Here is a 26,316-nt window from a genome sequence, read left to right as displayed (position 1 = left end):
TCATTTTAGTTAATTGGGAGGATTAAATGAGGTGGGTGCTAGTTCTTTTCCCCTTCAGAGATGGAGTGAAAGAAGAGATAGAATGTGGAGATCAAATGTATTTTAGAGGTTAAATTGATGAAATTGAAGAAAGTCACATCTGCTAGTCTTTATTTCTAAGGTTATCAGCTTTAAGTGAATAGGTTAAGTTTTTCCGAAGCTGTTGTGGTCAGTATTTCCCACAATAATGAATCAAAGAATTTTCAAGCAATGTGAGACTAGCCGGGATGGATTTCTAGAATCTAACCAGGAATTTTATATGACATTGAATAATAATGCTCGGCAATGTACAGGTAGTAAAGAAAATAAAAAGAAAATACGTACCAAAAGGAACAAAAGGTTATAGATCAAAGTTGGCAGTTGTAATGGGTTAACTTTGAGTTACCAATCAGGTGCTGAGGCCTGCAAGCTCGTGGTGAAATAGTGGGAAGTCAAGAGTAGACCAGGGTAGGAGTAGAGAGATAAGGTCCAGCTGGTATGAGTGACCCACACAGCTCTCTACATTAAGCGAAGGTGATGCTAGGGAGGTCCCTGGAGCAATAGAGATGAGGTACTATGATCTTGGGTGTTCGCACGTCATTAAGTTCTATAGAATGTCAGCAGTGGAAGGAGAAGATGAAAAAGCTGCCAGCCGGTGGTAAAGCAATAAATAAATGGTGTGTAATTGTGATAGATGATAATGCAGTCAAGGAAAACAGAATATGTGAATTCATACTGTAAATGTTTAAGTGAGTATAACCTCAGAGAAAGGTTTCTTCCTTAAAATAACTTCTCTACTTCTATTCTGGATACAAATATCTCCTCAGACATTTCATGCAAAAATCATTCTCTTCTATTTTATCATCCTTAACTTGTTCCTTTCAATGAAGCCTTTCCCTTTTGCTTTCAGATAGGCTCAGGTCACTCTCATTAGATAACACATTATTAATGTTATTACTTTCCACATGTTTTCTTCTCAACTTCTCAGAATCATGATCTATATCCATTGTCTCATCATTTAACTCCTAAAATGGATTTCAGCTTCTGTTGTTATACAAGAATTTCTAAATTTATTTGCAGCCAAATCCAGATATTATTATTATTATTATTATTATTATTATTATTATTATTATTGCAGGTTTTATACCATTTGCCTTCTCCAGGACAGTTTTCTACATTGATAGTCTATCCAAGGACCCCTATTTTTCTTTAGCCTTCTCTGTCCCTGCATTTTCTGGTTTTCTCTGAGGCTGCTCTATATAGCTCTTGTGAGCATTATATTTTATTCTCTTTATTCTCACTTAAGGCTTTGTGTGCCATTCTCTCTATTACTATATTTCTCTTTTAAACCCATCTAATCCCACGTTTTTAAAATGTAAATCATGCTTATATAGTGAAATATAAAAATATAATAAATACATGCAAAATAGTAATAAAATAGCTTCACCCCTTTATTTATATTTCTGATATCCTTTACAGTTATTTATTTGAGTATCTGTCACTGAAACTTAAAATGTCCCCCTACCTCTCATCTGCTGCCTTCCTTTCTTAAAAATGGTATCTCTTTTCATGTTATCACAAAAGAGGTTGAAACTTTAGATTTTCCAGTATTTTTTCATCACCTATTTCCATCTGTCAACAAGTCTTCTCATTTCTTTGCTCCAGATGATTGTTAGATTTTTTTTTAATTTCTCTCCATTGCAACTACCAGCTCAGCACTGACTCAGCAGGAGGATCTCAGTAAATATTCTTGATTTCTTAATTTTGAGACCTCAAAACGAGAATTACATGTGAGTCCACAGAACAAGAAATCTTTGACATATGTAGCACTATTTAAATATTATTTTCTCATATACTTTTACTTCTTCTTAAAAGCATTTTAAAAATACTAATTATGTCACATGGATACATTTTTTCCATATTCATAGTTAATAGTAGATATACTTATTTAAATGTTAAACTTGTTTCCAGGAAGTATTTATTACTGCTTGGAAATATTAGAGAGATATGTCTCCCTATACTTTTTCCATATGTTTATTGACTTGAATTTAGAGAGAAAATAAAAGACTTAAAAATGAAGTCTTGTAAAATTATTCAAACATTGATTTCCAGGTAATATTACATAGACATTTAAGTGTCAACATTTATATCATAGGAATAAAGTACAGTATTTTCATATTCTGTTTGAAGCTAAAACATGGCAGATGGTATTGCCAAGGGAAAATGCCAACCACAATGGAGTGAATTAGCTGAATTCAAAATAAAAACATGCCTTGAAAAGTGGGCACAAATCCTGTTTTTGAACAATAGAGACTTGAACTCTTTTAAAATGTAGCCAAATGCAAAATAGGAATTATGTATGAGTTTAGTTTAGCTTAAAAAATCAGTTTCTTTCATCTATCATTGACTCCTCCTCCTCCTCCTCCTCCTCTTCTTCCTCCTCCCCCCTCCCTTTCCCCTCCCCCTCACCCCTCTCCTCTTCCACTTCCTCTTCCTCCTCTGGTATTACTTGCTTTGTGAAAATTGAAATATAATAATTTTCTCCATGCTAAGAAGTCATTTAATACTAACAACAAAAAGATGTATAGGAAGCCCCATTATGATGTTAAAAATTTTGGTTAACTTCCCATGTTATGTAATCTCTAACTGAAACACACATACTGTAATTTTGTTTTATTTCCTTTTAAGCACCAGGATGTATGGTGCCTCTCTTAATTTAGCTCTATATTTCTGTGACTGTAAATAATGTGCTGAAAAGTTTTTCTTTCCATAGCAAAGATTCAAATTTACATGGGATCTCACTGTTTTATAAGTACATATTTTCAAATGGTCTTTGATTATGTATATAATTTTTTAGTATGCTCAACAATATATAAAAGGTCTTGGTTGACAGCTTAACACCTGTTAAGATAACAACAGTGTAGTGTAGTTTGATACCATCTCTTAGAGTATATTTTGCATCTTAAAGCAAGGGAACACATATGTAAAGGAAATGGAATAAATTTGATTTACCATAGGAATGATGCTGGGTAAGATAGGTTGCAAGTCATGAAACAAATTAAAAACTTCTGTATAATATTTTGATAATTCTAAGTCAGCTCATGAGCTCTAGAAGTATAAGCTCTGGGCAGCTAAATGTTAAATATTTGGTAAATTCATAGTTATAGGAAAATATCAAATATATATTGAATATACAAAAGTGCATAAACATGAACTCTTCAAGAAAATTATAAATGTGAACAAGCTAATATTATATGTACATGTATATGTTAGGTATTTAAGTGAGAAGGTGAGCAATGAAGCAGGGTGTAAATATATATATAAAATGAAAACTTAACTATAACATGGTATAATTTAATGTGCTATGAAATATTATATATGTATAAATATTTTTTGTTTGTGAATAATTTCCACTTCTCCAGTGTGTGCTATTCATACACATAATAATTGTCCTATATAATTACTCAAAATCACAATGTAGTGAATCAAGAAAGGTTCAAAGGTAAACTTAGAAATAGCAGACCAAGAAAGAGGCAAATTAACAAATAAGTTAAATAATTTTGAAGCTTAAACAGAAAGAACAACTCAAATGGCCTATATCTTTATTTTGGCCTAAAAGAAAAAAAAAATTATTTCGGAAGTTGTTTACAGGAAAGACAACTTTTCTCACCACAACACTTCAACATTATCATTGTTCAAGCCCCTACATTTACGACTTAAAGAGACTAGCAAATGTTACATATTTCTAATCAGCATGTTTCTCAGATACTTATTTACCCATTTACCTGTGCCATTAAACAGTTAACTTCATGAGGGTATCTAAATCCAATTTATTTTGTATCATCAGCTCCAGCACATAATAGATACCTAATTAAAATTTGTTGATGAGTGCGTGAGTATAATGCAAGAATAAGTTTGATAATCAACCACAAAACCAACAATAACAAACAATTTGCAAAGTACAGTAGTGTCCAAGGATAGACTGCTTTTATATTTTCATCCTTTTAGCACAGCATTCTGCTCCCTGTGGTTGAGTGCTTTTTATATTACAGGATTCTTTAATCAATAGCAACATAGTTAAGACTTGAAAAATGATTTGGGATAGACCTGTAATACTTTCTCAAACAAAACTGCACATAAATGAAGAAACAGAAAATGTGAATAAGGCCTCAGAGAAAAAGAGAAAGCTATACATTTCATTTTATTCCTCAGGGGATAAAAAATGTCCATTTACTCATAAAATATGTTCAAACTTTTATAATATTATCTTATTTTACTTATGATCTGAAGATGTAGCCATGAACATGTTGACTTATAAAGTATTCGGTTTGTATGAATTTTGAGTGATTCTAGTGCATCTGCTAAGAAGTTGGAAATTACAAGCAGCTTTTGTCAAATTAAAAGCTTATGCTCATGTAAAGGCTAGCTACTATTGTTTGTCTGTAGGGTTTTTAGTTTGCTTTCTTTTTTGTTTCTCTTACTTTTTTCAGATAGGGTAACCCACTGTTGACCCCCACGCTAGGAGAGGACACAATGACATTCTCGATTCTCTTCTTGACCAAGGCCAACTGCCGACATAAGAGAATTACCTGATCTTCATTTTTGTGCCAGCATGAACATTTTTTGGTTATCTCAGGTTTTCTTTATCATATGTGACAAAGGATCTAAATCATACTCACTTAGGGAAGGCAGAAAAGTAGGAAGAAATGGCACATTTATTGTACAAATTGCAACTCAAATTTGAGCTCCAGGGAAACAGTTTAGCAGTCAAAGAAGATAATTTTAAATCCAGATAAAATGATTAATTCCAACTACTCTTGCTTTTCACAACTGCTCGTATATGTAGAGTATAAGGATAAAATTTAATAATGTTTCTCTTAAAAAAAATAGACTTATTTACTCTTTTCTTTCTCTCACCCTATTACCCTTCTCATACAAAAATCAGAGCTTTGTCACCAATGTTAGCTTTCTCAAATTTATTCATGGGCATTTATAATAGTTTGAATGTGTATTTTTTCAGCTTGAATATAACTGCTTGTGACAGGAAAAAAAAAATTTTCTGAAAAGTGTATACCTGAATCTAAACTAATTCTGATATCAGTCTGTACAGTTGTCAGAAAATAAATACAATTAACTTTCAGGGTCCATTAAGAGTTTGCTAGGTCTTTGGGCACTCCAGTGCTACCAAATGTGATCTTTTTACCTATTTATCCAAATGTCAATGATTAGTTGGAAATTCACTCGTGATATGTGTTCATTGCACCATTTTCCTGCCCAAAACTGTTAAAGTCTAATTAAGACAATACAGATATTTGTATTAAGACAATTACTGATAAAATTTCTGTAATTCTGAAAGCCACATTTAAATGTCCCTTTTGAAATTATATGTTTTTAAATTTGTAAGTGCAAACTTATTTAAATAAAGAACTTTTCAGTTTAGTTTAACAAATACTACTTGATTATTTACATAAAATTCAATTATACAATGCAGCATTTGATTTGGACAAGTTTAATATTTTCTGGATTTGAGAAAGTATTTTTAGTAGGGCTCCATGTACACAGTTGATACTCTAAAATCAATTTTTCTTGGCTGTATCATGTAGTCAACACGTATTTCACAACTGCACAATTTGAACTCAAATAGGTTCAAAATCAATGGTAATTTTGTCACTCAAGACTAATATCAGTAGGGTCTCAAAAACCAGGTACAAATATTTTCATTTCTTCCTATTGCTGAAGACCACATTTAGATACCAAGAATCTATGTTCATTAATGATATCTCAGGTGCATCTATGTAAATTGTTACCTTAAATGACAGGTCTCTTCATGCAGTTTTACGAGCTCAGAGAGGGTTCTTTCTCTACATTTGGTTTATAATCCCCAAAGATTCTCAAGGTGCAAATTCTATTCATTTCTTTACTTTCAATTTCAGTTTAAGGAGCAAATAAATTATTATTTCCTTGACATAAAATGTTTGCTTAATTTTGATAGGTTTAAAACCTTTTACTTTTATTCAGTTGATAAATTATTTAACTCTAAAAGTGATTCCTACACAGTAAGATTTGGCTTCACGTATAATGATAGTATATCTAATCACTACTGTTTTCCACAGAAAAAAAATTGTGTAAATTCTGGATTAAAAAATAGTTTTACTTAGAATAATTTTATACATTTTTTTTTTACATTTATCTCAGCCTCTTGCATAAAAGTATCACGAATTTAAAAGACAGGTATTGCTTGGAAAAAAACAGAGAGAGACTTCTTTCTCAATGCTAAGACTTTTTTCATTATTTGTTTTGTGTGTGTGTCCTTCCTTCCTTCCTTCCTTCCTTCCTTCCTTCCTTCCTTCCTTCCTTCCTTCCTTCCTTCCTTCCTTCCTTCCTTCCTTCCTTCCTTCCTTCCTTCCTTCCTTCCTTCGAGTCTCACTCTGTTACCCATGCTGGAGTGCAATGGTGTGATCTTGGCTCACTGCAGACTCTGCCTTCTGGGTTCCAATGATTCTCCTGCATCAGCCTCCCAGGTAACTGGGACTACAGGCACGTGCCACCATGCTAGACTAACTTTTGTATTTTTAGTAGAGAAGGGGTTTCACCATGTTGGCCAGGCTAGTCTCAAATTCCTGACCTCAAGTGATTCGCCTGCCTCTGCCTCCCAAAGTGTTAGTATTACAGGCATAAGCCACTGTGTCAGGCCTGTTTTGTGGTTTTAAATATGGAGATTTCTTGTTACACATCTTATAGCTAAAGAAAAATGCCATTTGATATAATATCATTATATATTTCTGTGTTATCTTTCTATTTAGTGAGACAACGTATCCTAGGGAAGACAATTTAGGCCTGGATTAGTAAAGTCTGAGTGTGGTTCTTGGCTTGCCCTCTTATTGGCCATGTGGACTGTGGATCATTTACTTCCTAATCATAATTACTACAGCTCTGAGAATTAGGGCTAAGTAGATTGGTTGGTACACAAGTAATTGTGCTTTTTGCCATTACTTTTAATACCAATAAACACATTTATTTGTGCACCAACCTATAGTTTATTTGGTCTATTCACTCAAAATAATATTTTTATTAGTGCATTTGCAAGTAGATTAATATTAAGTAAAATGTTTAATATACACATTTATTTATTTATGTGAACTTTGGAGTATGTTAAAAATAGATGATAAGAATCAGATTAGATGAGTTAGCATATGTCTGTCCTGGTCTCACAGTGCCTCCTTCACAGTATACCATTACCTGCCATTTTAATGCATATTTTTCCTTAAAAATTTAAGTGCAGCAATGCATTTCATCTGCCAGTTAGTTATTTTATATGGAATAATATTTTTCATCCAATGAGAGCATACCTTAAAGTCTTAAAAATCTTGACGTTAATAAAAGTGTAGATTTTTAAATCTACTACTTCTTCGATAATATCTTACCAATAAAATATCAGTTGGATTTTATGCTACAAAGTTTTTCCTTTCTGATGTATAAAGCTTGTAAATATGATTGAAATTTTCTTCAGGATTAATATAATTGAGATTGTAGCCGTACCTCATTTTTGTTTGTCTGTAAAACTCTAACATGTTTATTTTACACAGCATTTTCAAGAAAAATATCAGCTATTAAAACAAATTAAACAATATAGATAAATAATACATATATTTTTATTTAGTTAAGTATCAATTTGTACTTAAATAACTCCAGTGAGTATAAACAAAATATAAGTCTTTAATTTTTCTGTTTGCAGTCTCACTGATTCTTATGTGACTATTCACATATATTATTCAAATATGCTGATGAGGCTGCAGGAAAAAGGGAATGCTTATACACTGTTGGTGAGGATGTAAATTAGTTCAGACACTGTGGAAAGCAGTTTGGAGATTTTACAAGGAACTTAAAACTGAGCTACCATTCAAATAATCCCATTACTGGGTATATACCCAAAGGAAAATGCATCATTATACCAAAAAGATGCATGCACTCATATGTCCATCCCCCTGCTTTTTGCAATTGCAAAAATGTGGAATCAACCTAGGTGCCCATCAAAGGTAGATTGGTAAAAGAAAATATACATATATACCATGGAATACTATGAAGCAATAAAAAGAATGAAAACAGCCCTTTTGCAGCAACATGGCTGGAGGTGGAGGCCATAAACCTAAATGAATTGATACAGGAACAGAAAAGCAAGCACCACGTGTTCTCACTTATAAGTGGGAGCTAAGCATTGAGCACACATGAACATAAACATGGGTACAAGAGATACTGTGGACTACTTGAGGGGGGCAGGAAACTACCCATTAGGTACTATGTTCACTGTCTAGGTGCAATATACCTATTAAAAATAAAAAATAGAAATAAAAACTGCACCTATTAAAAATAGGTGCAATATACCTATTAACAATATTTTTTTATAGGAAATATACACCCAGCTTTTGAATCAATGCTTGCCATATTTTTAAAACTTTATTCACTGCTGATGTCTGATAGTTGGATAAAAACTTCACTAGATGTAACTTCAGATTAAGAATTAAGAAGGAATTACATTTATCTAAAAGCATGGATTTCTGTAAAGTCCTATGAATATTGAATTTTTTGAATGAATGAGTGAAATACATGGATTATACACATTCTGCTTTTCTACATTTTATTTTATGGCATGTTGTTTTATTTTGGCATACTCTATGTGTTCTTTCTGCATGATATTTTCTTCCACATCCTCCCCCATCACATTTTGTTTTAGAAGATTACTAAAATAAGAATTTCTGCTTTTGCATAAAACTGTATTTTAAGATGACTTCACAAGATAACATAAAATTCAAACTAGAATAGTTACATTTAGCAGTCTAAGTGGACAAAATAGAAAGTTGTGATGCATTCATGTCTATATTCATAAATTAAATATGTATTTACCACAAAATTTCTAATTACCTGGTGCTGAAGGAGTAACAGTGAATAAAAATAGAGGAGTGATCACTGGCCTTGTTGAGTTTACAGTCTACTGGGGGCAAAAACTATTTATAATAAATGATAATGTAAGGAAATACAAGTAGAAATTTGCCATTCTAATCTGTGCTGTGAAGCAGAGCACATGGTACAGGGAAGACACAGAAGACTTCTGGAAAGAAATAGTTGAGACATGAAAAGTAGGAAGTAATTAGGCAAACAGGTTGGAGAAGAGCATTTGAGACTGGAAAGAGCAGGCACAAAAGGTATTTTGGTAGGATGTTGAGTGCATCCTATGATTTCTATGACTGGTTAACTCTTTTCTGACAATAAAATTATTTTATTGGAAACAAACACACTGTATATTAATTTCTGAAATGTATTATTTTTGTTCTAGTGTGAATGTTACTGCTGTTATTATTAGTAATGTCTTTTTATATAGCTCTGCATACTACAGATAAATGTACATAAATACTACAAATTTACAATTTAATTTCAGCCTCTTATTTTGGACTGAATGGGGACAAATGCCCTGTATTGGAAAGGCTCGTTTGGATGGCTCAGAGAAGGTTGTCCTTGTAAGCATGGGAATAGCATGGCCAAATGGCATCTCCATTGACTATGAGGTCTGTTGGATTTCTTTTCAGTATTTAAAGTGCATTAGCTGACAACTTTCATTAACCCACTTTCAGTGTTCCTTTATTTTCTTAATAAAACAATCAAAAATAGTCTGTAACATTACTTCTCAATCGATATTTAGGAAAATAAATTGTACTGGTGTGATGCTCGCACAGACAAGATAGAGAGAATCGACCTTGAGACTGGAGGGCATCGCGAGGTGGTGCTGTCAGGAAGCAATGTGGATATGTTTTCAGTTGCAGTCTTTGGGGCTTACATCTACTGGTCTGACAGGTAATTTATTTTTTTATAAGTATTTGAGTCTCAAAATGTTATTTCAGTGCCAGTTGCTTTACCCTTGTAGGATTTGCCATTTCTTAGCAAGGTCACACAAAGGATCTCACAAAGCCATGTAATTTCCACAGAAAAGGCAGGCACTATTGCTATTCCAAGCTCAAACATTTCAATGTCACAGACTAAAGTTGGTTTCTTTTCCTTCTGTTGGCCCATCTGTTATCTTCAGCTTAAGTAACTGGCTTGACTTTAATTAGTCGAAGATTGTTGATCATGTATGTTCAACTTTTTGGCAGAGCACATGCAAACGGGTCCGTCAGAAGGGGCCACAAGAATGATGCCACAGAAACGATAACCATGAGAACTGGTCTTGGAGTCAACCTGAAGGAGGTTAAAATATTTAACCGAGTAAGAGAGAAAGGTCAGCACTCTTGAAAGAATACATAATACATATATTTTATGTGATTTCTCTCCAATTTTTAAAAAACATTTGTCAAACTTTGAAATTCTTATATGAGTCTAAAACCTCAAAACCTTATCTTTACATCTAATTTCCTACAAATATCATATAGTAGCCTAATACAGTAAATATGTCATATTTCATACAAAAGCATATTTGCCCAGGACAGCACAGGTACATGGACATGTTACATACCTGGCATGTCTTGATTATAGGTTTTGGCTAAAGAATATAGAAAAACTTGATACATGTATTGATTGGATAAAAAGTAAAAGCATAAGTAGGATATTAGAGAGTAAAAGGCAGTTGAAATTTTTATACATAATATGAATCATATTATATATAAGTGGTTATGATCCCCAAAGGTCATGCTGTTAGTGTAAAATATTTCCAAAGTCATTACTTCCTTAAAATAATGTATTTTAAACTTATAGGACAATGATTTGGGTATTTAAAATGTGTTTACCTCCATTAAAATAAATTGTAACTAACTTGTTTATATCAAAGGAAGTTATAATAATGTTGGAGATAATAATGAATTCACAGAGAAGAATCAGACTGGTGAATAAATTTTAAGTGCATATTATATCTTCCCTTAAAATTGGAGTAAGAACTTATGCTCAACATATTTAGGAGGTTGGGCGCATTGTAACCATAGATTTATTTGATACTTTCCATGTCTCATAGATAGAGTTTAAAGCAGTGCATTATTTCTGGTGAGATCAATTCATGTTTTGAATGAACAATGTATGAAACACTATAATCTAAGGGTCAAGTTTCAAAAAAGACTTATATACTTAACTGGCTCATTAAGGGAAAAATTTGATACTTAACTTGGATGGTGAATGAAACAGAATATGATTTTCTAAATAAGAAGCCCAAGATTTAAACTGCTGTGATTTTTTTTAAAAAACAGTACTTTTTAAATTTTTTATTAATCAACTTACAATTAAGAATAAAAAGAATACTCAACATCAAAGTTTTAATATTTCTTTATGGAGAATTTTGTTTGAAAAACAAAAGAAAAACATAAACACGTGCATGTGTGTATCATTTTTCTTCCTTAGGGACCAATGTTTGTGCCAGGGACAATGGTGGCTGTAAGCAACTCTGTCTTTATCGAGGAAATTCCCAGAGAACTTGTGCTTGTGCCCATGGATATTTGGCAGAAGATGGAGTTACTTGCCTGAGGCATGAAGGCTATTTGCTATATTCAGGAAGAACAATATTAAAAAGTATACATCTTTCTGATGAAACCAATTTAAATTCCCCGATAAGGCCATATGAGAATCCACATTATTTCAAGAATGTCATAGCCTTGGCTTTTGACTATAATCAAAGAAGAAAAGGTACCAACCGAATCTTTTATAGTGACGCACACTTTGGAAATATACAGCTTATTAAAGACAACTGGGAAGACAGACAAATAATTGTTGAAAGTAAGTACAATAATTTAATTTTAAATAGTTATATGGAAACGGTATCATTTAGGTTACTAGAGACATAATAGTGGTAATTGCATGTAGCAATTACGTTTTCCTAGAGTTTATATTGAGAAATTAATGTGGCTATTATCATTCAACCCCCCCAACCCTACCGCCAAATGTCAAAGAAGCAATTAACTGCTAGCATGTACGGCAAATTATGATTATTAGCTTCTAATCATGGAAGGTTTAATATATTTTATCATACTGTTTCTTATAAATAACTGCACTAAAATTCATGAAAAATAGTTTTTCAGTATAAAACTGTTTTAATTGATTTTTTTTTTTTCCAGTGGGCAAATTGTATCTTTAAGAATATCTCTTCAGTAATATTTAGTTAATCATGGTTTCTCAAGCAAACATCTGAGATTATTTTGTGTGTATGTATATAGCAGACTTGATGAGGAAATGTTATAGAAATGATCTAATATTTTTAATGTTTTTATGGGACAAAATTATTCAAGCATAATGTTCAGTGTGGATTATCCACATAATTTAGGGAAACCTTTTTCTTGTCATTCAAGTTTAATGAAAACCATCTTCTTATTCCTCACACAACTTTTTTCTTGATGTCTTTGTGTGATTTCCATATATTTCCCACTCTTCCAATTTCACTATATGGAAATCATTTTTTTCTTTGCTTTCTAAATTGCAAAGTAATATATAAATTTGTTGTGGAGTGTTCAAATAATATGGATTTAAATATGAAATCCCTGCCTCATCTCTGAAACCAATAATCCTGTTTACTTACCCATAACTGACATGTGACATGCCCCAGAATATTGTTATGTGTGTGAAATTTTTAGTTATAAAAGTGGAATAATACTAAATATATTACTCAGCTAACTGTTTTTTTGCTTACTATATATTGCAAAGTTTTTATTTTATTGCATGAGTCTTCATCTTATGCTTTTAAAAGCCTGTACCTAGTTCTATACTAAAGGTAAGCTAGTTTATTTAATCATGTTTTAAATAACAATTTAGATTTGAATAACTAAACTACAGCTGTCCAAGCCTGAATGTGTGGTGTACATTTTCTAAAGAATAAATACAGTGAGTGTGTCACTTCAAGGTAAATGACCTACTGTATGTGTTGCAAATGGTAAAAACCAAACTCTGAAGTAAAACATTAGAAGTCTTGTAACCACCACAGTAACCTTGACAGCTTCCCAATACTTAACAGGCTTTTCTGTTGAGATGGTGGTAATATTAATGCATGTGATTTTGGGGTATTGCATAATGAAATGTGTCAACATTTAGAAGATATGCATAAGTTAGAGAACCAATATTTTCAAATGACATGATAAAATCATGCATGAATAAATGATTTATTCAAAGTGCAAGATAGACCAATGAATTTTAATGTAATAGAGGATGAAAAGTTCATCACCATGTTTTCAGATTCCACACTGCAACTAACCTTTAGGTAACTACCACTTGTCACGTGTAGGTGTAGTATGAAAGAATACCCAGTTATCTGTAAAGGTTATTATTAAAACACTCTTCTCTTTTCCAATTACACAACTGTGTGAGGCTGGATTCTCTTCATATACTTCAACCAAAACAACACAATGAGAGGATAAAGAGGCAGATAGAAGAATACAGCTGTATTTTAGTAAGACAAATGTATTTGTAACATTGTAAAACAATGATCTTTTGTTATTTATTTTTTTAAAGAAATAGTTACTTTTCTTAGAAGGTACTATTTAGATGAACACAATTAATGCATTATTCTAACTTTAAAAAAATTGGTAAATATTTAAAACAATTTATTTTAAGTTTAAATTTCTAATACAGTAAATAGATACAGACTTGACCTACATACACAGACTCTGGAGCCTTCAATCATGATTAAGAGTGTAAAGATCCTTAGACCAAAAAGACTGAAAATTACTCTTCTGGACTAAGTATTCAGAAAATATTTAGTACAAAGACATGAAAAGCATGATGTAGACAAGGAGTCATTTGGTGCAATTGAAATGCAGGTAATATGGCATTAATTGGTGTGAGATGAAGTAGGGAATGACATGTTGAATGTCTTGGTCTGCCAAAATAAGCAGCTTTAAAAAGAAACGGTTTTATTTAGGTATAGTTAACACATCATACAATGCACCACCAAGTGCACACTCAATCTTTTTTGGTATATTACATTATAATTTTTAAAATTGGGATAAATATACATTTATATCCACATATATAAAACAACATTTGAGATTTTACCTGTTTTTAAGTGTACAATTCAGTGGCTTTTATTACATTCCCAGTATTTTGCAGCCAACAACACTATATTTCTGAAACCCTTTCATCACTTCAAGTAGAAACTTTGTGTAAGGCAATATCTCCCCATTTTCCCCTTCCCCTGGGCCTTGGTAATGGATATTTTCTGTCTCTATGAATTCACTAATTGTAGAAATTTCATGTAAGTGGAATCATCATATATTTGTCCTTTGTGCCTGGCTTATTTCACTTAGCGTAGTGTTTTCAAGGTGCATCCATGCTATAGCATGTATTAGAACTTCATTCTTTTTATGACTGAATAATGTTTTGCTGTATGTACATACCACATATTTTTTATCCAATCATTTGTTTAAGGACACTTGGATTGTTTCTACACTTTGGCTGTTATGAATAATGCTCTAGTGAACGTTGATGTACAAATATCCAAGATAAGATGATGGAAAAAAAGAGAGTGTTGTAATGCATATATATATATATATATATATTTTCGTGTAATAGAGTATTAAAAGTAGTATTTATGTTTCACGAGATCACTCTGTGTTATGTTCAGGTTTGATGAAGTGTAAGGCTTGTGAGGGCCATGTCTGAAGGCAAAGATGCCCTAGGAAGTTTTGTCATATTTTAGATACTGTTTCAGTAAATTAAACTGAAAACATTTTAATTAAAATATATACACAACCAAATCATTCTAATCCTCTCATCCAAAATCAAAACCAGTAGAATCCATGACACTTTACTGACTGTAGGGAAGTGTTGAAACATATGGAAGGAAGTGAAACAGGACGGCCAGGAGTTTGAAACATTGGTCGAGCCTGAGGTTCAAATCACAGTTTGCTGTTTGTTTCCTCTGTGCTTCTAAGTGTTTATTTCCTTACCTACAAAATGGAAAATCACCCCATATATTTTCTAAGAAAATTTTATGAGAAAGGGTATTTAAAAAATATATAAATAAGCACGATTTTAATACAAAATTATATTACTGTATTTGTGACACATTTGTGGATCATTTAGGACAGCGATCTTCAACCTTTTGAACAACAAGGACTGGTTTGATGGAAGATATTTTTTCATGGATGAAGGCAGGGGATGGTTTTGGGATGAAACTGTTCCACCCCAGATCATCAGGCATTAGATTCTCAAAAGGAGCACACAATCTAGATCCCTCATAGTAGGATTTGCACTCCTATGAAACCCTAATGCCATTGCTGCTCTGACAGGAGGTGGAGTTCAGGTGATAATGCTGAGTCACCTGCTCTTCATCTCCTGCTATGCCTCCTGGTTCCTCACAGGCCACGGACTAGTACTGGTCTGTGGTCCAGGGATTGGCAACCCCTGACTGAGGATAATGATCTTTGTCTTAAATTATTTTTAGCATATGAATTAGGATAGTTAGACAGTCAGAAATAATTATAATAATTATAGATATAAAATAATGCATTAAGGTCTGACTAAAACTTAAAATTAGTCGGCATTAATAGTTTGTATGAATCTTTCTGAATATCCTCCCTACCCCACCCCGCCTCCTACTAAGAAGTTGCCATTTGCTTAACCATTGCAATCCTCTCTGAAAGCTTTTTAGGCAAATGTATAGTTTAACTTGCCAGACCAAAAAAGAAAACAGACAAAACAAATCAAAACTAAAACCCTCAAAACACCCAGTTATTGGCATATATAAATAAATATAAGTAAGGTGTAAAATGTGTTTCCATCTAGGTATTCCATTTTATTGAATTTGAAGAACTATATATCGCTTTGTTACATCTCTAACTTCTTACCCAAAACTATATTCGTGTTTTTAAGTATTCATGTTTTAAATATTTAACTAGATTCATATTTTTAAGTATTAAAAATATCAGAGAGTTCTTAATTTCACAATCAGATTTAGACTTTAATCCTTCATATAGCTGAATATAAGAAATGGATGGGATAAAGGCTTTCTTCTTTAACTTCCTAATTCACATAGAACGAACATTTTGACCTCAGGTTTAAAATATGACAAGAGCCGTTAAATACAATTCAATATTTCATTAAATATATTAAATACAATTTATTAAATACATTAAATACAATTCAATATTAAGTGCTTACAGTGTGCCATAGATTATTAGGTGTGAGTGAATAAGGATGAAAATGTCTTCCTTCTAGCCTTTGGAAGTTCACAGTATAAAAAGAGGAAAATGCAATAGTTCACTTTTCCTATGAAGAATCAAGATCTCTGGCCAAGACACTGTTAAAAGTCTACACTTTCAGGCCATTTCTGACTTTAAAACCACAGTAATGATTTGTAAAATATATTTAAGATGAAAATTATATAGAGATAGCTAATCCCAAAAAGCAAGATGGACTTTTCTTTAAGTGATAAACAGACCAGAAATACAAAGCAGAGACAATGACTGAAACAGAATTCTGAGATTCCAGGCTACATAGATGCTACAGAGAGACAGGACCTAAAAAAAAATTACTTAAACTAAGGAGCGGGGAATGCTGCCCCACAGGGAAGCAAGGCTGAAATAAAGCTGTGTCATCTACTGTTAGGCCAGTGACTTGTTGGAAGTGACTAACCCTGGAGGCTTAGAGGCCACAGAAACAGCCTTATGTCCAGCTCTGATGCAAGTCCATTGCAAGTTATGGACTCTGCAAGCTCTCATATGCTCTGTGGAGCAAAAACTCAAATGAGTTATGAAAGAGAAGGCTGCACTTTAAGGCGCAGAGGTTGAATGAAGTCCATTCTAAAACCACCCAGCAGAGAGAAGTGAGTACTAAAAAAGAGGTTAAAAAAAAACCCCTTTAGAATACTCAAATTCAATTTCCACAACACATGGATTCTTAAGAAAGACAGCTTAAAAAAATCCCACCAAGCAGAAGATGAATGGAAATGAAAATGGTAGAAGAATCTGAAGAATATTTACTTAGGGTTCATCAAAGAGGCAAAGGAAAAAAAAAGTATGAAAAGAACAAGAAATAGGGACATCCAGGAGGCCAAATATACATATGTCAGAAAACAATTTGTTAAAATTAAAACAATTAAATATCTTGGAAATAAAAAAATCACTATAATTAAAATTAAAAAGAAATCTCAATTGATAAAATAAAAATTATATTGGACTAGTGAAAGGGAGAATGCATAAATAAGATGCTATTTTCATTAATAAGCATTAATAAGAAATTAATTCATTAATAAAAATTAAGAAATTAATTAATGTTAGAGACAGTAAGATACAAAAAACATGACAACACTTGTGAGGCTTAGAGGATAAACTAATAGATGTAATAGTCTTTTAGCTAATAAATGTTGACAAATGGCAAAGAAGAGAAAGACAGTAGAAAAGTAATACTCAAAGTGATAATGACACAGAGTTTACTAGAAATGAAGAAAGAAATGTCTCAACATAGAAAATTTGCTGTAAGCATTGAGAATAATAAAATTAAGTCAGTAATTGAAGAAAAACTGCAGAACAGCATGAAAAAAGGAAAATCTTAAGATGCTGCCAGAAGTAGTAGACACTGTCTGCAGAGGGAAGACAATGGTATTTAAACAGACTTCTCATCAGCAACAAGAGTAAAATCTTCAGACTACTAAGGAAATATATAATTCTATAACTAACTGAATTATTAAAGATGAAGGGAAATAACATTTCTTTTAGAAATACAAAGTCAGAGGCCGGGCGCGGTGGCTCAAGCCTGTAATCCCAGCACTTTGGGAGGCCGAGACGGGCGGATCACAAGGTCAGGAGATCGAGACCATCCTGGCGAACACGGTGAAACCCCGTCTCTACTAAAAATACATAAAAAACTAGACGAGCGAGGTGGCGGGCGCCTGTAGTCCCAGCTACTCGGGAGGCTGAGGCAGGAGAATGGCGTGAACCCAGGAGGCGGAGCTTGCAGTGAGCTGAGATCCGGCCACTGCACTCCAGCCTGGGCAACAGAGCGAGCCTCTGTCTCAAAAAAAAAAAAAAAGAAATACAAAGTCAGTAACAGTATATCTACATGTTCCCACTAATAAAAAAAAAAAAAAAAAAAGTAAAGTAATGGCTTAAGAAACTTAGCAGCTTCAAACTTAAACGAGTGTCCTCAAATACCTGTAATCCAAGTTAACAAATTTCACATTTTACATTGTAACGAAGTATATATGTTTCGGTTTTACCAAACAATATACTTATTTTGTAGGATGCATTCTGATGTTGTGTTTTAACCAAACATAGCATAGAGATGTTTTTAAAAAGTGAACATTGCTTAATATAAATTCAAATGGTGTACCTACATTCAATGACTAATTGAGAAATGTGGTTAGACCTGGAGCGGTGGTTCATGCCTATAATCCCAGCACTCTGGGGAGCCGAGGTGGGCAGATCACTTCAGGCCAGGAGTTCGAGACTAGTGTGGCCAACATGGCAAAACCCTGTCTTTACTAAAAATACAAAAATTAGCCGGGTATGTTGGCACATGCCTGTAATTCCAGGCTGAGATATGAGAATCGGTTGAACCTGGGAGGCAGAGGTTGCAGTGAGCCAAGACTGCACCGCCGTACTCCAGCCTCGGTGACAGAACATGACCCTGCTACTGCACTCCCCCCACTCGCCCCCCACCAAAGAAAAGTAATGTGGTCTTTAAAAAGCTACTCTTAAGGTAGTAATAACAACAAACTATGCACAAAACATTAACATAGAAAATTATAAAACGTTTGCGAAGGACATAAAAGAGCATCTTAAAGGGGGAAAATGTTACTTCCATGATGCAAAAAAATCAATTTCCATAGCTATGGAAAATTAGCCCAAATTATCTGTAAATTTAATGTAATTCAAAATGCCAAAATGTCTCAGTGTGGTGGCACACACCTGTAGTCCCAGCTACTTGGAAGGCTGAGGTGGGAGAATCTCTTGAGTCCGGGGTTTTGAGGCTGTAGTGAGCTATGATTGCACCACTGCATTCTCGCCTGAGTGACAGAGTGTGACCCTGTTTCTAAAACCAAACAAAAAACAGCCAAAATGATTTTTTTAATGAAACTGCACATGTTGTTAGTAGAATTCACATACAAGAGCAAAATGTCAAGAATGGCAAAGGCAATTTTGAAGTAACATGCATTTGTAGTCTCTCCTTGAAAAATGTCTTTATTATTAAAAAGCTAAAGTAACACAATATAATATTACCAATAAAAAAAAATTAAATGGAAAAGAACAGAGGGCTCAGAGGCAGATCCATCCATATATATATCTTGTATGTAAATTGGTTATACATTGCCTAGTTGGCATTACAAATATAAAATAATGAATTGAATGTAATGAATTATGCTAGAACAGTTTATATGCAAAGAATGAAACAAAATGTTATCTCCAACTCAAACTATATTCAAAAATAAATTTCAAGCATTTTAATGGTGTAAATATGATGAGCTTTTTTAATATCAAAGAATATAGAATATCTTTATAAACTCAGGGTAAGAACAGATTTCACAAATTATACACAGAAACAAATCAGGAAGTATAAGTTTGGTATATTTTATCTTGCTGAAGTTAAAAACTCTTTGCAGCAGAAGCTATGAAGAAATTTAAAAGACAAAACAAAATACTAGTGGTGTATAGTTGTAATCCTTAAAAGCAACAAAAGATTACAACTGAAGTTTACATAATGTACCGTTACAGAGATGAAGATAAATATGGACAAGTTATGCTAGGGGACAGAAAAGAAAATATAATAAAGTATAGTCAATCTCTCCAATTATCAAGAAAATTTATAATGAAACAATGAGACTATCCACCCAAAATTTGAGAAGAGTTTTTAAAAGTTTTGTAGTGAGGAGAAACCATACTTTCACCCACAATTGATGAAAATGACAATTTTGTACAACCACTCTGAAGAGCTATTTGCAATATTTTGAAATTGTGAAATGGTACATATACTTTCACCCCGCAATTCACACTTTTAGAGAGAATAATGGTTCATTGTGCAGTACTTAAAAAAAAAAAGAACTAGTGCTACATCTATTTACATAGTTATCTTAAGCACAATTTGATTAATACAAATAATACAACACAATAAAAATGTTCTCAAATGATATTATGGTTGATGTGATGTTGAAAAATATGTAAACAATACAACATATTGTTTTTGAAATAACATAGTAATATTTTCAAATTTTACCAATTTATTTTGATAATTATATACTCATTATGTGAGATGTTTTCATTAGAAATAGAGGGCAACTCCTTGTACTAATTTTTGATTTCTGTAAGCCTAAAATTAGTTCAAAATCTATAAATTAAGCACATTAAAAATCATACACCATCAACATCTTGCTTTCTCTGGAGAGATAAAAGAGAAAAGAAAGAGAATGGTATTGAGAGAACTCTGTATTTTCAACAACAGCTATAACAAGTTTGTTCTTAAAAATATGAAGCATTTATAGCAAAATGGTAAGGTTTGTCAAGTCATATTATTCTCTCTACTATACATCTAGAACATTTAATAAAGTAAATATAAATAAATGACTTTCAAGATAATCACTTTTAAATATTAACATAGATATCATTAGTAAATTAATTGGTCAAATCTCATATATATGCATGTTTGGAATTAATTGCATTAGCAACCATGTTGAAAGACATGATAGTTGCCTCCTATCTGCCCTTCTTTTCTCTAATTTATAGGCATTGACCTTTGTTTAATCTCCATCTTGATACTGTCAACAAATTGCCATGAGATATAATTCCCATGTTTGTGATTAGGATTCAAATTTGTAAATAATAGCTTTATAATATTTTTAGATTGCTTTTTCAAGACTCCTGGTAGCAATACTTCACTTTTTTGTTTTGTTTTGTTTTGAGGTGGAGTTTTTGCTCTTGTTGCCCAGGCTGAATTGCAATGGCATGATCTCAGATTGACTCACCACAACATCAGCTTCCCAGGTTCAAGCAATTCTCCTGCCTCAGCCTCCTGAGTAGCTGGGATTATAGGCATGAGCCTCCACACCCAGCTAATTTTGTATTTTTTTTAAAGTCAGGGTTTCTTCATGTTGGTCAGGCTAGCCTCGAACTCCCAACCTCAGGTGATCCACCCACTTCGGCCTCCCAAAGTGGTAGGATTACAGGCATGAGCCACCGTGACCAGCCAATATTTCACTTTTAAGTTATAATTATATTTCACTGGAAATATCTTTCTTGCTTCTTTTAAAAGGGCTATTTGCTTATTTTTTAGAAGTGTTTCAAAACACATTTGATTTTGTTAATTATTCTTTTTCTGACTTAAAAAAGCTAAAAATTCAGCTTATAGAATGCATGTATTTTTAATTTGCTTATAGAATACAGACAGTCATTCTCAAAATGTAAGAATTTTAGCTTTTCAAGTTTCAGTTTTCATAAAACCGAAAAGGATACTTTTAGTCATCTACATTTATTAGCTAAATCAATTTTAAGATTACTTATTTAGATAATTACAATGATTGGAAAGGTCTAATAGAGCATTGTTTGATTAGGTACTGAACTTGCTAAGATAGGAAAAAGGTAAAAATAAAAGATGAAGTTGTCCATAGAGAGTTAGCAGGATGGGAAGCATAGGTTAATTTTTATGGTCCAAAGGAAGAGAAAGGGTTACATGGTCATTGATTATGGAGAGTAGAACCTGGAGTCAGTCATGATTAGTGAAAAGGAAAAGAAAATATGAAATATCCTCTTCATTTTGTTGCAAGTATAAATTAATTTCAGTCTGGCTTCCATGAATTCAAAATTTTTTGAGTCTATCTCAAAAGATGTCCTGTTGTAGATTTGGGGAAGAAAAATCATTTCCTCTATTCTCTTAGCTTCTGTGGCTGAGATCTGTGAATTAAACTGACAAAAGAAAGGTTAATAAGAGAAAAAGCATATGAATTTTGTTTGATGTTAATCTTTGCATGTGCAAGGAGCCATTCATCGAAAAAAAGTAAAGACCTGAAGAAAAGGTTAGATAGAACTGGAAGAGTTATATACCCTTTTAACAAAGCATGAGAAATTGTGGAGACCTTATGAGCCAAAGGAAAGGGGTTGGGAATTCTATGGGCTGTAAATTATAGGAAGATAAATACATGCTCTAAATTAATGAAAGATAATGATTATTTTGTAAGGTTTTGTTTGTGTGGATTCTTCTTGGTGCTTTCTTCTTCTCTGGTGATAAAGGTTTTTCTTTCAGGTCTGAAAGAGGGGGACACCTTCACGAAGGGAAATGTATGCTCTGATATTCTTTAGATGGATGAGCTTTTCCTGTGTCTATTGTTTCTCAATTGCTTTCAACTCAGAATAATCCTATGTCAATGAGGCATATTTTGGGATGGAATAGTTTTATAATGAGAATTATAACCATAACTAGACAGAAAGCTGAAAAGTTTTCTGCATAGGTGTTCAGACTTGGTAGACTACCCCAGTACATCATGTTAGAAGATCTAACAAGGTTTCTGTTTGCAGAATCAGAAAATCCTGAGTTACATCCATGTGAAAGAGAGTTATAGCCAATGTTTGTTATAAAACTTGAACTTTACTAGAAACCTGTGGTTGGCTCTGATTAGAGTTAGTGAGGCTGATTAGGAGTGGATAGAAGGATGAACAGAATGAGACTGGAAAACTGACACACCCATCACAAGATAGAGATGCTGGGTGGACTCGGGGATAGTGATTCATATATGAATTAACATCCCAATATTAGATCACTGCCATGTAAGCTCTGTATAGGTGAGGGAGGCTGGGGATACTGAGGTTCCTAATTCTTGACCAGAATTATTTCTGTTGTTAAAAAGAAAAACTTGGCCGGGCACGGTGGCTCAAGCCTGTAATCCCAGCACTTTGGGAGGCCGAGACGGGTGGATCACGAGGTCAGGAGATCGAGACCATCCTGGCTAACACGGTGAAACCCCGTCTCCTACTGAAAAACTAGCCAGGCGAGGTGGCGGGCGCCTGTAGTCCCAGGTACTCGGGAGGCTGAGGCAGGAGAATGGCGTGAGCCCAGGAGGCGGAGCTTGCAGTGAGCTGAGATCCGGCCACCACACTCCAGCCTGGGTGACAGAGCGAGACTCCGTCTCAAAATAAATAAATAAATAAATTAAATAAATAAATAAATAAAAAGAAAAAGAAAAACTTCACCCAAATTAATTTTAAGGGAGTTTAATTGAGCAATGAACGATTCACAAGTTGGGCAGTCACCAGAATCACAGCAGATTCAAAGAGACTCCAGTGCAGCCACGTGGTGGAAGAACATTTAGAGATTTAGAAAAGGGAAATGACATGCAGAAATTGGAAGTGAGGTACAGAATAGCTGGGTTGGTTACAGGTTGGTGTTGCCTTATTTGAACACAGTTTGAACACTCAGCAGTGTATGAATGTTTGAAATATGGCCACTGGGATTGGACAAGGCTCAGCTATTATTACAGGTGCATACTCCTAAATTAGGTTTTCAATCTTCTTTACCTATTAAGTTTGGTTGCAGTTCGTCCACAGAGACTCAAATACAGAAGTATGAAGTTCTTCTCAGGCCATATTTAGTTTGCTTTAACACTGTACTGAATGTCATTTTAAATTTAATTAAATATGTTTTATTTTAATTTATAATCTAGGACTTCAAAGATTAGTTGATATTGATTAACTTTGGTTGCAAAACAAACCATTCCAGAATCCAGTGACATAAAACAACTGCTTATTTGTTCTACTATTTATGGGCTGGCTCTGTAGTTCTTCTCATCTGTGTTAGCTCTTCACATTTCTGTAGCCAGCTGGTGGGTCAGATGGTGGCTGGATGATCAAGATGGCCTCTCTCATATGCCTGGCAGTTGGCAGACTGTGTGCTGAGTAACTAGGCCACAAGTCTGTAATTATCCAGTAGGATGCCTTGAGATGGTCTCAAGGTTCCACATGGGAGCTGGCTCAATATGCAAAGGTATTTTATAAATCTCTGATTGCACAACAATTACTAATGTCTCATTGGCAAGTTACATAGGCAAGTTCAGATTCAAGGGATAGAGAAACAGACTCACTGATTGGGAGGAGCTGAAAATGGGCTGCAAACATATTTGGAGGGGAAGAATGTGTAGCTTCTGCAATCCATGTAGTGGGTAGGTTATTATTCTGTTTCCAGAAGCTCCTAAGTAATACATTAAACTATGGCCTCGCTTTGTAAAACTCATTTTCTTTTTTTATTTTATCTGTTATGTTTCTTGAAAACTAATAGTAGATTGTGATAATCATACCTGATTTATCCATGAGCTGTAAATCAATCTATATGTGATGGTGATGAGATAAAATGAGGTGGAAAAGGATTATTTAGTGGGGAAAAGAAATAACAAAACTATAAAGGGGTCAATAGATTTAATGACATTGGGTTGATTCTGTTACCTTCAAGATTGTAAGTGTTTACCCATGTAGCTCAAATAATGCTGATTTTTTTTTCTCACAAGTGTGTCATAATTAGTTGCTATGAAGCCACTTTAAATAACCCCATGTTTCTGTGTAAAAAGAACAATTGGTTGATTTTTTTTTTTTTGTAGTTTTGACTTGAATGAGGTAAGTTGTAAGTGACAACTAAGGGAAAACAATTTGTGATGTAGGATTAGAAGAAGCATTTTTCATAGGAAGTAATAAAAGAAAGTATACATATTAGAACTTTCCTTTTGAGAGATTTATGGCAAGAAATCAGCAGATAAAATCAATGTACTGTGAATTATAAATAGGTCTTTGACGGGCTGGGTGATGAATTCAAAATTTCTAAGAAAACTGTAGAGCACCTGTGGAAATAAGCAAGGACACAAGTGAATTCAGGGTTCCCCTTGAAAGATGATCATAATTTGCAGGAATGAAGTTGTCTGTTATTGTTTGAAAAAGCAAAATATTTCAATTTTATTTACCTACTAATATGTATATGAAAGTCTTGGGTTTTTAGACTTATATGCAAGAATAAACAAAGCTTACTGGAAATAAAGAAGTTTTATTTACATATTCAGCCTACTATTGTGAGCTTTTCAGTATATCCGGTTAAAAATAGAGACAGAAAGCAAGACTATATTAAAATAACTTGTACTAAAAGAAAAAAAATATGTGGATATCAGTTTCTCAGGACAGAAATCCATTTAGAGATTTTTTTCTTAGTTGAGTTTTAATTGCATAGCTTTAACAGTGACATAATTAAAGATGAGATTATATGCCAATTTTTTTTTTCCCAGTTGGCCTTATTTGCAACACCTAGTATAGCATAGTAAGTGGCTTAGATTGTCATTCCTGCCATATTCAATTGAATACTTTTAGTTGTCTAAACATTATTAACTTTTAAAGATTTTTATAAAATAGAATTTACAATGTATAGTCTCATACTTTACTGACATGTAAAAGCATGTCAAGGACATGTAGAGAAAGCTGTGTTACTCACTACCCTCCTGTAACTACATCTTATTATTTCTTTCCATTTCCTTGGGCAATTTAAACCCAGTGGTCTTCCTTCTGCTTTTCCTCTTCTCAGAAATCTTTCTGAATGACTTCATTATTTATACTGATGCCTTAGTTCACTTCTCAATCTTCCCCAAATTTTCAATAACACCTTTTGACTCTACTGTTCTCTGTTTTACTTTCCACTATAGTTGAAATTAAGCCTGGATCTCATCACTCTATGCCACTTCTCCAGACAACGTCCTTGAACTTAGTGTTCCTTCGCTTTGAACAAAATCTGTTTACATCACATCTGGCATTCACTATCATATCAATTAGCCTCCCTTTTTCTTTACCTGCATCTGTAATTATTATTCTGCATTTCTCACATCATACTTCATTTATTTCTATGATGACCACATTCATTTTTTAAATGCCAACCCTGGACTGAAAGATAAGGCACTGAATGCTGTTCCTATCACTTTACTATACTATAAAATGTCACCTTCTATATTTCCTGTTTCTGACTCTACATATGCTGTTCCCACAGAAACTTCCTTCCTACCGATGAGCATATTTTTCTTCTTTGAGAGCTCAATCATTATAATGATTTATACTGAGACCTTCATTATTTACTAGGTCACCAAGTCCAAATTTCCTAATTTATCTTATCACAAATGTGTCCATTTATGAAACATTCTTCTTGTATATGTTAAGGTCAACTCACAATTTATACACTGAAGTCATTTTCCCACCTCAAGTTGGAAACCCTGCTATTTTCATTAATAAAATTATTACTTTTCTTCCCAGTCAGGATCTAAGCTCACTACTATTGTTGTTATAATAATTATTATTTTAAATTTTTATTTTCACTCTCCCTTCTCCTGTATCCCCTGCACCA

The 26,316-nt window shown here is 33.3% G+C and overlaps 1 protein-coding gene across 1 annotated transcript in view; it reads left to right on the top strand.

Moving 5' to 3' along the window:
- Positions 1-26,316, top strand: part of LRP1B (low density lipoprotein receptor-related protein 1B) — a gene marked incomplete at its 5' end in the record, with an annotated part of 705,068 nt that overhangs the window by 159,249 nt on the left and 519,503 nt on the right. Inside the window, 4 exons of the mRNA XM_011984332.1 lie at positions 9,452-9,578; positions 9,713-9,864; positions 10,161-10,285; positions 11,392-11,763. Coding sequence (XP_011839722.1) covers positions 9,452-9,578; positions 9,713-9,864; positions 10,161-10,285; positions 11,392-11,763 — 776 coding nt within the window. The remainder of the gene's footprint in view (positions 1-9,451; positions 9,579-9,712; positions 9,865-10,160; positions 10,286-11,391; positions 11,764-26,316) is intronic.

The sequence above is a fragment of the Mandrillus leucophaeus genome, unplaced genomic scaffold (genome assembly GCF_000951045.1).
Source record: "Mandrillus leucophaeus isolate KB7577 unplaced genomic scaffold, Mleu.le_1.0 Scaffold1061, whole genome shotgun sequence".
In the NCBI taxonomy this organism is placed as follows: Eukaryota; Metazoa; Chordata; class Mammalia; order Primates; family Cercopithecidae; genus Mandrillus; species Mandrillus leucophaeus.
Note: the sequence above shows the minus strand (reverse complement) of the source record. Positions and strands in the feature narration are given on the sequence as shown.